General features: G+C 38.3%; 1 protein-coding gene across 1 annotated transcript in view; it reads right to left on the bottom strand.

Moving 5' to 3' along the window:
• The window catches only part of WIPF3 (WAS/WASL interacting protein family member 3), a 32,013-nt gene extending 19,812 nt beyond the window's left edge, over positions 1–12,201 (bottom strand). The window contains 2 exon segments of the mRNA XM_027675316.1: positions 1,558–1,750; positions 12,107–12,201. Coding sequence (XP_027531117.1) covers positions 1,558–1,695 — 138 coding nt within the window. The 5' untranslated portion in view covers positions 1,696–1,750; positions 12,107–12,201.
• Positions 12,202–14,067: the final 1,866 nt, after the last annotated feature.

Genomic DNA, 14,067 nt, shown 5'->3' with positions numbered 1-14,067 from the left:
ATCTAACTAACACATGAAAGCAAGCCTTCTTGTACCAAAACCCTATCATGGTAGTGGTTTTAGTCATCAGAAAAGGAGGAGAAACAAAAAACTCCAAACTTGTTCATAGTGGTCCTTAGGAGTCCTCTTAGCTTTCCCAAGTCATTCACAATTGGTATATGTTAGAGGAGTCTAAAAATGTCTCTAGATATTTTAAGAAGTTCAGTTTTTTAGGATAAGGACATTTGCAGCTTCTGTTGACTTTAATTGCAGCTGTGAACATTAAGCTGTTCACAATATGCAGCCCACTTATTTCAGCATTTAACTATAGGTTGTGTACCTGGCCAGAAGAATTGCTAATTGAAAACAGTGCTCATGGTGCCAAAGTTAAAACTGAACACTAGAAAGAATCAAACACTGCTTATTTCATTTGCTGTCTTTATATTCCTCTTCTTCATCTCCACAACTCATGGAGAGTTTTACAAAATGGTTCAGCCTATAAAGTAGCAGAGAGCAACATGCAAGGAAACCTCCTTCTGGAAAAAAAGATGACATGAGAGCATTTGAACATTATCAAACAAAATCAACAGACCTTCCTGGGAACAAAACAGGCAGAGATGCCAGGGAATGCAACAGAGAAATTAAGTTCTTAAAAAAAAAAAGTTAGAATTACAGTTGAAGTACCATGTACTGTTTTACTACAGGGACTACCATACCCTGCAAATAAGTACAGCACTGACAGAAAAATAGTCAGGAAAGATTTTATGACTTGAACACAACCATGCCAGGTTTTACTGTTTCAAAAACAGTCTTAAGAGTTTCAAAGCAGAAACAGGCTATGACCAATTGATTGCAGAATAAAAGAAATTACTTAAACGTGTTTTACCATAGGTACAATATTTGATTGTGAAGGTATGAAAACGTAGTACTCTGAAAGTCCACTCAGAGCATCCTCGTCTTATTGCAAACATGTTGGCAAGGCACATGTTCTACTTCATGACACACACAGTAATGATCTGTTACAAGCGGTAATTGTTCCTGCACATGTACAAAAGCATATTGTGCTGTGTCCCCAGGAAGACAGCGTGTGCTAGAAAGAGCAAAACCTACAGCTGAACACTGTGAGTCTTAATAGGAACTGTAAGAAAGAGGATGAAAAAATTAATACTTACCACCCTGCACATTACCAGTACAAAAATGAATTCCCTGTGGCAGGAGAAGTATTCATAAATGTTAAATTCTCACCATATTCTCACATAATGCAATAGTTTCCAAATGTTTTGATCCTGCACCCCAACAGTAAAAGAAATTTTGAGCATGCACCCCAGTATACATATGTTTATTTATTTATAAATCATACACACGCATGACAGAAGTTCTAGTGTTTTCTTCCTGCACATTAATGAGTCATTTCACACACATCACTTTGGAGACCACTGCTGTAATGAAGAACAAATGCCAGCAAAACAAACATCTGCCCCAGGTATTTGATGTGAATATCCATGCCAAAATCCTGTGGGCTCTGAGCTGGCTACTATAGCTAAGCTTTTCCTAATGGAAATGAAAAGTCAATCTTACCAGTGGTGGTGGTGGAGGGGGCCCTCCAGAAGGTGGTGGTGGAGGGGGCCCTCCAGAAGGTGGTGGTGGAGGGGGCCCTCCAGAGGGTGGTAGAGGTGGTGGAGGAGGAGGTGGTGGTGGCGGTGGCGGCACAGGCATCCGTTCAGATTTCTAGCTTCACACGACTATGAAAAATATAGCCAAAGTCTATGTCCTTGAGGAGAAGGTAGGGAGGAGAAAGAAAAGTGGGAAGAATAAAAAGAAAAAACAAAGAGGAATGTGTTTATATACTGCAAGCTTAAGATCGGCCAAATATCTAGCTCTCAGCAGACTGAAGACTTTTATACTGCACTGCTTCCAAAACTACAGTACGAACAGCCTCATTACAGTTCTCTGATGACAACATTCATCTAAAGAGCAAGCTCATAGATCTGGACAAGTGCCATGAGTACCAAACACATAGATACCAGCCTGTCCAACTTTAACTATTATGTCTTGCCTTAATCTAGCCCGTGGCCCTGAAATGCAATTCCGCAGAGAACAAATCACAGCTGACCTCATGTAGACACTCCTGCAGGGACAAAAACTCTGTTGACTTTTATGCCAGAGGTTTGCTGCTCTAACAACAGAGTAAGGAAATTTATGAGGTTCAGTGGACTTGCTCAGTGTTTACAGAAAGAAAAAAAAAGAGGGACTCCCCCCAATGATTGAATAATAAATGAAGAAATTATTCTACAAATGAAAGCTTCCATTACCAAATTATAGCTTGTAAAGACCAGACATTTCGAATATTAAAATCACCCATATTTTTCTTGCCATTTTTAGATGTTAACTTTTCACAATTCTTTAGTAATACACTGACAAAACAGACACACATATTCATAAAAAAGCTATATGCTTTTTTTGTTTTAAATCTCCTACAGAATGACAGCGCATCACTCACTGATATTCATCTCTAACCCAGCCCTCGGCATGACTGTATTCCCTCTTAGTCATCTGTAAAGTTAACAAGCAACTCCTGTATTTCATCAATAAAGTTGCAAGTGAAAGTCCTAGGCACTGCCAAAGAGAGCTTTCTGCAAGCCATACTTGGTAAATTCTTTTGCTAGCAACTCTTGGATAAATGCTTTGAATATGGTTTTACATATAGTTTTACATCCATTGTGTCATGACTATCTTCTGAGACTCTTCATAATGTCATGTGAAACGGTGTCAAAAGCCCTACAATAATGCAAAATATGACATCTGCTATATCTTTCCTTTCTGCAGGGCTTTATTTTAGCAAGAAATTACATTGGTTTGACCGATTTGCTCTTTACGCATCTCCGTAGATGAGAATTCATTTTCCTGTCTTCTCCAAGGATTTAAAAAATTTTTTTCTCATTTTGATGTTTTACTAGAAATTGATGTTAAGTTGGAAGGACAATTCCCAGGCCCTATTCGCCTCGTTTCTCCCTTCATTTTTTAAAGCATGCACTTCATGCTTATCCAGAATCACCAGTATAAGGAGGAGGTACAAAAGTTAAATCTAGAAAAGTTCAGCAGAGAAGACAACATAGAAATGAGGCAAGTTGCAGTCTTTAAGAGAATACTTGGCTGTTTTGTTAGAGGGATAGTTTGGAAGAGGCAATGAAGCTAAAATGTTCACTTCCTACTTAGTGTATGTGAACAACATCCAGATAATACCTGAGTATTTTCCTTCAGCTGTATCTTGTAAAATACTTTGTGGGAGATGAAACGTGGAGTCTATGAAACACTCGCTTCCTCCCTTGAGAGATTGCTATGCAAGGGACTAACATATCAAAGCACCCTGATCTTTAACAGAATTGGTTTCAACCACTTTAATAACTGCTTAAGGAAACATTCCAAGAAAGCTGGCATCACAGTGTCCCCACCGTTCCACCATCATTGTTGCCCTATTCAAAAATCCATTAACAGAAGATATCTCTTTTCCTCAGTTAAACCATTCAAAAACAGACATAAGGAGAATGAGTCTTCCCAGCTAATAATATGTTTTGGGTTAGTATCTTCCTACCCTGCAATACAGGCCTTTTGTCTTCATTAAGGATTTAGAATGGGAAATATGCTCCTAGTCAAATTAGAAAAAAAAATACAACCCACGCTTCTGTGGCAGACCACATGCATGGCAGCAGGAGGTAAAGCACACTGGAGGCAAGTAGCAGTGAAAGAAAGGAAATGGGAATCAGACCTTGGTATTTAGAAGTCACAATCTGAAATGCCATCAGGTGACTTTTATAGCTGCCTCTCCACCATTCCTTGCCCCAGCACCCATTCCTCCAAACGATGCAGCCTAAATTCCAGGACTAGAAACTGTGTGACCATCTACAACCCAATATTCAGTGCAGAGGAAGTGTTCATCATGTATCCTACTCCCATATCCTGAATCCTCCTGTGCAGTGACAGCAGGAAAAAATGCATTTCAGTGGGCAGTAGAAAACAGCCCTCGAATGAAATCCTCTAGACATCGTAGAGATTTCCTCCCATGCTGTTTCAAATCCTCTACAAATGAACCGTCTTTCAGAAAATTCTGCATATGTGCCTTCTTTCGTCTCTTACCACATATCCAGAGGCTTGATGTCCTGACCTTGGCATGCTTTTGTGCACACAGGCAAATTCACGCTTTTTATACCACAACTGTTACAGGGTATTGCCTACACAATGAAGAACCATTTTCCACATAAGGGCTCTCTTTGTTCAAGTGGGCTTTGAAAGGAGTGCTGCCACTCTCAGAAGTAGACACTGTATGTCAATAAAGGCAGGCATCTTCAAGCTAACTTACAAGACAAAACAACTGGCTCTTAGGATTTAGTCATAACTGCACAATCTACAATTTTTAATATGTAGGATTGGCTATGAGAACCTCTTTTGTATTACTGCTGCTATCTCAAGTGGTTTGTATTGAAAGAAAATTATGGAGAAGACTGCATCACTTTCAGTATATCAACACACATTACTTGGAGGCCTTTGTTCCTTGGTTAAAGGAATGTATTTCATTTACCTCTCCCCTCATTCTGTTGGCAATTTCACACAATAACTTTAGATCATGCTGAGGTTATGGATTTGCACATTATAAGCTAAATAAATTCTGAATTAAAAACAAGAAAGGAATATCATATTGATCAGTTCTAATGTATGATAAGAGCCAGACAAGAGGGAAATGCCAAAGAAGGTCCTTAAGGCAATGTGCTCTTTCTCCACTGCTCTAAATATACATATTTATAATTGGAAGAGCAGGATCTGAACTATCCCTGAGGGACAGAAATAAAAAGATATAGTTTCAAAAGTTGGCAATAGGTGGAAGGGAGAAACCTATGTGTTTAGCCTCAGTTTGCTAAGACTAGAAGCAATGTAAATCTTAGCTTGACTTAAACACCACAGAACAGAATCAGGCCCAACAATTGCAGAATTTATTGCAAAAAAAGAAGAAAATCCCAAACCCTGCCTTTTCTAGTCCACCTCCCTACAAAAGCAAGGTTGTACACTTTTTTTAGTGCTTTCTGAAGTCTAATTTTAGGTGTCCCAAATAATGTGGCTTGTATTATTTCCCTTGGGAAGCTCTTTCACAGTCAAATAACTCTTAGTTCATAATGCCTGACACACAGCCTAATTTCTTCTTCTCTCAGTTTGATCCCATTTGCACTCCACTGCAGATGATTCTACATTGTTCTAAGCAAAATGGTTTCTCCTATTCCTCAGCATCAGCTTTGTGGAATATAAGAATTGTAATTCAGAAATACATTTACAAGGACTTGTTATAGTTTTTGAGATGTTTTACTTCTCACAAGTCAGTGAACTTCTCATCAGTAAGCAAACATTCTTACTATTCTCTGATCTCAAAACAGCTGGTCTTCTTTCGTTCTATTGGTAAGGATAATTCTAAAACGGGTAATTTCAGGTGTCACAGATTGTTTCTTGCATGTTCACACAGTCCTTGCTTAAATAACAGCTGGGTTTAAGAACCACAGTGCAGTCCTCAATGTAGAACCCAACGGCCTGATTTCTATAGGCCCAAATAAAGTCTTCACCCAGACTTTAATTCTGAAGGGTCAGACAGGACATAGGAGGTGCAGATCTTTCTTCATGGACTGCTCTCAAGTCTTGTGCTGGATTTGCCTGTGGGAAACACAAAACCTCTCTCTAAGCTTTTCTGTAGATTTGGTCTCATTTTACCCAGCTACCAGATGTACATAAGCTCTGATCCAAGTACTTCCCAAAGGTCTCCTCCTGAAGTATCACTGCCACAGCTCCAGTCCTGGGCTCACACTAAGACAAAGTCCTGCTGGGAGCAGGACTTCTCTGATACAGAGAAGAGAAAAAGCCCAGAACAATAGATGTGTGTTGCACAGATCAATTATCCTGCTGTCATATCACACAACTGGAAATTACTTGGATAAAGCTTCTGTTTGGAATGAGCTGTTTTAGACTGTAATTATAACAGAATCAAACCATTTAATTTTTAAGCATTGGATGCTACATTTATTTCTTCTTTTTAGTGTGAACGACTTTTTGTGTGTAGAGAACTTAATGAGGAAGAATCAATACCCCTGAATATCCTGTCTCTGTTTCGCCTTGCAAAGATAACCCCATTCACAAAAACCTCGATAGTCTCTGCTGTATTTGAGACATTCAAGAGCAGTGCAGAATTGTCACTTCTTTTAGAGAAGAAAAGCAAATACTTGTATACATACCTACGTTACTATATATATATTTAAACTTTCACATGTTTATTCCTATGGCCGACTAAAAAAACTCCTGCCTTTCACCATCTCTTAGTAGACAGTACCTGAATTGTATACAACTTGAGAGAAATTTCTGCTCTCAGTCACCATTTACACCACTGCAACTAAAGGCAGGATCTGGCTTTTTCAGAAATGTACAAACCTTGAGGGCTCTTTCTCCATTAAATACCTGATGAAACACTCTTAAGCAGCACTTGTCTACACAGGGTCTGTAGGATTGTCTCACAGCACGTAGCAGTATCCTGAATTTAAGCCAAGGACTGTAAGTTCATCTCATCTTGGACTATTTCCACCAGGCTTAATGCAGTTAAGGGCTGCACCACCTTTCTGCCTAAAAAAAATCCAGCATGACTCTTATTCTCTCAGGAGCCTGATAACACTGCAACAAACTGTCCAGGGTTGCCACAGCAGAGATTACAGGAATCTGGGGACACCTTGCTTCCATGTGTGCTGTGGGTAGATCTCTGCTGGGTGCCCTATGGTGCTGAGACCAGAAATTAAAGTGCTGTGCCTTGACAAACCTCCCTTCAGAGGCAAAGCTGTGCAGATGACTTCACATCCCTATAATGACTATTTCAGGGTGTAGCTTCCTCTGCTCCATGGGGATCTGTCATAGAAGATTGATTGCTGTAAGGGAGCAGAATAAGAGAATTTGTCATCCTCCTTTAAATAAGGAGTAAGAGAAAAGAACAACACACACAAAGAAGAAATATATTGTGCCTATTGTAGTATTAACCTGAAATTGGAGAGTCCAAAGACAAATGAGGTAAATTAGAAGCAATTAGGACTTGCACAAAGACATAACTTTGCAAAGGAAACAATTTATACAAAGGGTTTCCTTGAAATTAATATGGTATCATCCACACAAAAGCAGACACGGCCTGTTTCACTGCCAGTTATACAAACAATGGTGAATTTGATACACAGTCATTAGCAAAGTTAATCATTAGCCTAAGCTAAAGAAAGTGAAGCTCCGTGGAAGTTCAAGGTCACTGCCACATTCTGAAGGCAACTGTTTATTATTATACTCCTCAAGAGTTTCAGTGTCCACAGCACTCGAGCTCTCTCAGTAAGGGCAATTTGATGTTCCAGGTTAACAGTTGCAAGTTTTTCAGCCTCTGCCAAGTAAATAGTAAGTTTTCACATAATTATTAATGATACGTTTCTTTATAGTTATTAATAAATTAATTCACTATAATTTGTATAATATAGAATTATTTGAAAAGTATACCTGTACACAGAATGGTTTTCACCAAAAGATATCTTCATGTTTTTTAACCAATTCCCTCAACAGAAGAAAGTTCTGCTTTTCAATTAAGTAGCTAGTGTCAAAATGGAAAATGCAAACTAGGCAGTATTAAGCATCTTGTTTTTCTATATTAGCTGTAGACAGTTCAACAACTGTTTTCAAATGCCAGTCAAGTGAAATGAATTTGCAAACGTGGGTATTGGAAGACCACAGGACTTTAAAAATCCATGTCTGAAATAATTCTAAAATTTTCCCTTTCAACCATATCATGTTTTATCAGAGATCCTATTTTCACATCCTTCCATCCTGAAAAAAATGATTTGTAGAAACCTGTACGTGTGCCACGTCAGGCTGATACCTATCGGCTTAAGAAACAGTCTAGTACCAGCAAAGCAAGGAAAATGAATCTTGAAATTCAACATGAGTCATTTTTCCTTTCAGTACAGTATGAATATCAGGCCCCAGCACAGGGTCACTGTATGTGATAGGGAAATTGTCTTTCACAAGAGATGTAAAACGTGATGATCTGGTCCACCTGCAGAAATCAGTTGCCGGGGAAATCCTCATCTCAAAGAAAGAATGGGAAGCTTTTATCCTGGTTTTCAGCGAAGTTGTGATTACTTAATTCCCCTTCAAAATCAATTTCCAGTGTTAAAAATGTTAACCCTAATGGTCTAAGAAATTAAACAATAACTTCTGAACATGCTTATACATTCTCACTTATATGCCCTTATCTGTCAATCCTCTTGAAACCACTATTCCATTTCAATGACATAGTTGATATCTTCGTCTTAGATATTCTTTACATCAGGGGAAGGCTTCAATACTTATAAGTAAAGTGTACAAAAACCCCAATGCTATTAAGGAAGGCTTGCTACACTACCATAATACTGCTTTTTTGGTATTTTAACTAATTCATTCTTCTGAAAAAATAAAATGCAAAGTGTTCTCACTGTCCCTTAAGTGTCAAAGCTGATGTCAAACTTCCTATGCGCATGAAGGTGTAAATATGCCTTCTTGTACAGAAAATTGCTAGCTGTTTTTAAAGGCAATGCACAAAATATCTACTTCCAAACTTATATCCGTTTACTCAGGACAATAATTTCACTTTGTGCAACGAACAATAAATTGCAGTCGAAACTGCAACAACAACAAAAAAAATCCCTGACGAAAGATGTTTTGATTTGTAGGCCTAGTTCTGAATTGCTAATAAAGTTCTCAGAAAAAAATAATATGAGTTTTACCAAATTGAAGATTCATCCCTTTGACTTATTAAAGGACTTCAGCTGTAACTTTTTGTGAAAGTCATTTTACTCAGAGAGGAAATTGAGATTGATACCTACCTTTACACATAGCATAAGCAATGAACACCAGAAATCCAAAACTACTCAACTAACTTGGAAGAAGGAAAATAATTCTAGGGATTAATGTCAGTGGAGTATTTTTTGCATTTGCAGCTGTCATAGACACTAAGGACCAAAGCGGTTGTCTACAGTTTTCCTTTCAACAGGTAGATCAGAATCCACTCCCAAGGATTCTTCTAGTGCAGCCAGTATCTGCTACCATCAGACCAAGCAGGGTAAAGACAAGGATTCACTCATTTCCACTAATTCTGGTGTCAAGTTTTATGCTGGTTTTGGACTCCAGCTTTCACTTTGCTCAGTCTGGATCTGGCTCTTCCTCTGTATTTCACTGTGAATATTTCTCCTCTTTTCTAGTGGTTTACCAGTCTCTCCATTCCTCCTCTCCACATTCATCTTTGTCCTTCTCACCATTCACCTCACATGTCGCCTGCTGCTGATGCAAGGCAAGGCAAAAGAAGCCATTTCATTTAAAATGTAGAGTCATCTGCTCTGGTGAAAGAAACACGGCACATGGTACAAAAGTACCTAATTCTGCATGATACTAGAGGTTCAGCACAGGTTGCTAGTACTGAGAAAAAAGAGAAGAAATGCAGAACTAGGCTGACCCAGCTCCGAAAACAACAGGAAATGTGATTCTAGGAGGTATCAGGAGGTATATCCTGACTAGAGCTGGTAAGTATTAAGGCCAATGTGCAAAGCTCCACCTGATGGATTGGATAAAAGACTGAAGTATTGGAAAAAACAACCAGGTAAAACAGTCTGGGCAGAGGAAAGGAGCAAAGCGACCACAGTATCCTCATTCTGCAGCTACACCAGGCCTTTACAGCTCCTGGTACAGCTTGTTCAGAGCGAGCTCAAGTATCCCCACATGGCACTACATCATTTGTCCTACTGTTAAATCAATGTAAACTCATGATCACTTGATCCAAGAATATTTTGTACAATCTGCTTTTGCATAATTTCCTTGCTACTTAGTAGTTTCAAGGCTAAATAAGGCTTTCATTCTGCATTAAATGCCCTGTTAGGCCCCACATCCATCACTCACATGGTACACTACAGAGATACTCTCCACCCTCTCTGCCAATTTACTAATTTAGGGACTAATTCATTTCTTCTTATTTTTTTATGCTAAATTTTCCTTTATCTTCAGTAGAAGTGAGGTCAGTTCTTTAGGGTTTAGTTCTGAAAATACTCAAGGAAATACAAGCTGCAGCAAGAGAAGTAACATTACTAACTTGTGATGAGCTGTTCACACTCACACAACTGACCACTTAAATCAATTTTCTGTCCAAATCCTGGGCAGAATTTGACAGATATTTTTGCAGCAATTCATGCATCCCCAAGAGGAGTAAACATTCCCTCTGAAAATAAGTTGCTAAAAACCCAGTCCATTTTCTTGATAGGTAAGCCTGGCTTGCCTTTTATGCACCTCCTGATTTTCTTTATGTGACTACTCAACTAACTCAGCAGACCTAAAGATTTTAAACAGATATAGTGTTATTTCTTTTCTTCCTTAGCATACGAAAAAGCGTAACTGACTTGGACAAAAGCCCCAAACCTGTCAGGACTATTTTGTATACAGTCAGTAGCATTCACATATATACATTTTTCCGTGCACAAAACTATGACAGTTAGGAGAGCAATAACATTACACCTTTCAAACAAGAGGATACGAAAGAGAAACAAAAGACCCCAAGACCTCCCTTTTGATCCAGTACCATATTCTGCTCTCCTCTTTTCTCCTTTTTTGTTACTTATAATGAAGAGAAGAAAACATGATATAGTAAGTGGAAAAAGTTAAATGGTACAACAGTCATTTACAGACCTGTGCATAGCTTGTGAAAGAGACCAACACAAAGCGGTTACTATCTCTCAACCTGTTCATTCACTTTGTTCATTTTACCCCTCTCTTATGAATCAAGCAGAAGCAATGCAATTTCTAGCCAACACTGCCATTTATCAAGGCAGATAGTCTAGTTGCCAACAGTGTAAATGAAGTATATAGCATATCCATTACATAGAAGCTGCAGAGCAGACACACAGTTTTAGTTTTCTTAGACACTTGTAAGAGCGGGGTCAAGACTGAGCAAGTGCTTTCATGCTGAATTTTCTGTTCTTATGTTTAGTGAACTTAATCTTTCAGGGACCTTTGGCCCAGTTTTCCTCTGCTTTTCACTTTATCACTTATACTATATCTATAGTATAGCTGTTATGTTGCTCTCCTCTGCCTGGACTGGCTACAAAATAACACCATTCAATCACAGAGGGTTATATATCTATTTGTAACAGCAGTGAAAGATGACATGGGGTCAACGAAAAGAAGAATCAGGCTCTCCATGTGTGATCTTATTAGAGAGAAATGTATTTCTGGTAGTGAAATCCATTTCAGCTGTTATCTCAATTACCATGGCATGAAAACATGCTTTCCACACCTTATGAAAATCCTTTAGCTGTTTCACATAGTTTTAAAGCAATCCAAAGGCAGCTGTCATGTATGCAATACTGAATAAGTCCACTTGATGATCTCAGAAATCAAATTAAGGTGAGTATATTAAAAAATACAATTTTGTCTAAAAATACAGTCTCTTTCTCTCCAATCTGGAAGCCCCAAGGACATTTTTTCTGTTTGCACTGTTTATACCTCTATTCACCCTGACTACAAAGCCACTGGACAAACCTGAAGCAGAATGACCACAGATGAAAATGCAACTGTGAAGTACCGTTAAGGTTTTGCTACTATAAGTCATTTTTCAGAAAGCTTCAGCCTTTCAAAGACAGTAACTACTTTGTGTAAGAACACAAACTAATTGAGGAAGATATATAAGAACAGTGGTAAAGGCATTACAGAAAGCTGTATCTCAAAACTGCGCTGCAACCACTAGTAATTCGGTGTAATGTGAGTACCAAAGACTTCTAGATAAAAGACTTCACTAGATATTATACTTGATTATTGTGTCTATTAAGACACTAATTTTACATATAGTCTGAAGAAGATTGGAGTCTTTATTCTGGCACAGCAGAATCTAGTATCATTTTTCCCAGAGCTTCAACTTTTCATCTGTGATCTCTTTTATTAGACCTTACATGAACTGCATGAAATACCCACATAATAACGCAGCAGATGCTCACACACATCCAGGATTAGTAACTTATGGAAATCAAGGGTAAGAGAGCTAACTGAGCCTGTCCAGTCTCACCTACTTTTGAAGACTGAACTGAACTTGTCCTAGTCACTGAGCATGGAGAAGAAAAGCTTCCACAAAAGCAGATGCTTCTGAAAAGCATTGTAATTCTTATAGATGAGCGATGACTAACAAACATACAAAGAGATTTCACACCAATCTTTTCATTGATTTGTTTCTCTTTGGAGGTAAAATATTTTAAAATATTAATATTAAACTATTTAATACTTGACATCAGTTAATATATATTTTCAATATAACAGAAAATAGTAAATTACATTATTTTACTTTGAAGCTCTTAACATCTATCTCTTAAAATGTGCAAATATTTTTCTATTTGTTATGCCTAAGATATTGTTTTCCATCCAAGGTCTTCTTTTTAGAGGACAACGAGTTTCCCAAAATACTGACCTCATAAAGCAACAAAATTACTAAGTATAAAGAGCATCTATGAGGATCTGGCTACGTTCTGTTAAGACATTCAGCAAACACTGCTGACTTTTATGGTGTGATTACCGAGATGTTACACTGCTATGTTTTGATTTGTTTTTCAAAAACAACTTTCTGCAAATTCAGATTTAGTAGTCGTTATTTACAGCGCATGGATTGTACATCCCTTACTGGAGTAACTGAAATTGAGATGTTACAGTATCTTTATTATATTTCCTCTTGGAAGTGCCGATGGAGAGAGAGAAAAAAAGAGCAAGTTGCTTTGTATTATACTACATGACTTGATAAATACAGTAATATGTTGCCTTTTTCAATGCAGTACAATCACAGAATCTGAATTTCAAGTGCTTCTCAATCATTTTCAGGAATAGATCCAAACCAGCAGTAACTTGAGAACTGCAGCTAATGAAATAAGCATTGCATCTGCCCCTAAGCAACCAAAGCCTGTATGCAAAGCTGATCAAACTATTTATACACTCCAGTCTTTAGAGAATATCTATCCTTGATTAAAAAAGAAAAATAGGTTCCATCCTTTATCACAAACTGGTACTGGTATCCACGTTTTTGTGCAATTTTGTATGCCACTTTGCCAACTGGAGCCTCACAATTAATAAGATGTTGTAAATAACACTTAAGAATGTTTAATAAAAATGTCACTAAAACATCAAGAGCAGTTGCATGTTGGCTGCTAAGCCCTGTTCCCTAACCTGTACCTTCCACAGGAAAAGCATCAACTCCTACAGAATTCTTTCTGGTTATGAATCTAACGCAGATTTTGTCACCGTCATCTACAGCAAAACAGACAAAGTATCCCATCAATTTAGTAAAACAAACTTACACAATCTGCTTTATAAGTCCCACACTGAGCCTCTCATATGTTATCTTGCACATGGAAGCCGGTACCTGATGGCAAAGCAGACTCAATCTTTCCACTGCACTCCGGGCAATGTCCCGTACGAGCCGTGGGTGGCAGCAGCGTCTGCACCGCCTGCACATTCCAGCCGGGACACTGTTTTGGGTCACAGGTTCACGCAGTGAACGGGAACCATCCCCACACACACATACCTAACAAGTGTCCCAGCTCCGACTGCCATCACAGAATAAAGTTATATTCATTTCCGTGATCATCTGCCTTGTGGCTTGTCTTTCAGTACAAAGTACTCGAACTGAAGACGTTAAAAGTGATTAAACAAACGCACATTGTTAAATAAACAGGAAGTTGTGCTGGATATACAGATGGAGAAACTGAAAACACTGATAGTATCAGGAAGCAGTTCAACGATTTGATTCATGCAGCATGCGCAACAACAGGTATCGCTGTTATCACAAATTCAGTCTGAATCAGGAGGAGCACTTGCAGACCTTAGCCCATAAATTCAGACTGTCAAGAACCCGTTCTGTGTTGAAATCATCAACCTTTATCTCATACCAATGTTTTATCTCCTAAATCAGACTTATTTTGCTATCTTTCAGAAACCTTGCTTAATAATATTCCACTTTCAGAACAAAAAAAACCACAAAGGCAT

This window comes from Neopelma chrysocephalum, unplaced genomic scaffold, assembly GCF_003984885.1.
Source record: "Neopelma chrysocephalum unplaced genomic scaffold, ASM398488v2 Primary Assembly neopelma1_26, whole genome shotgun sequence".
Taxonomy (NCBI): domain Eukaryota; kingdom Metazoa; phylum Chordata; class Aves; order Passeriformes; family Pipridae; genus Neopelma; species Neopelma chrysocephalum.
Note: the sequence above shows the minus strand (reverse complement) of the source record. Positions and strands in the feature narration are given on the sequence as shown.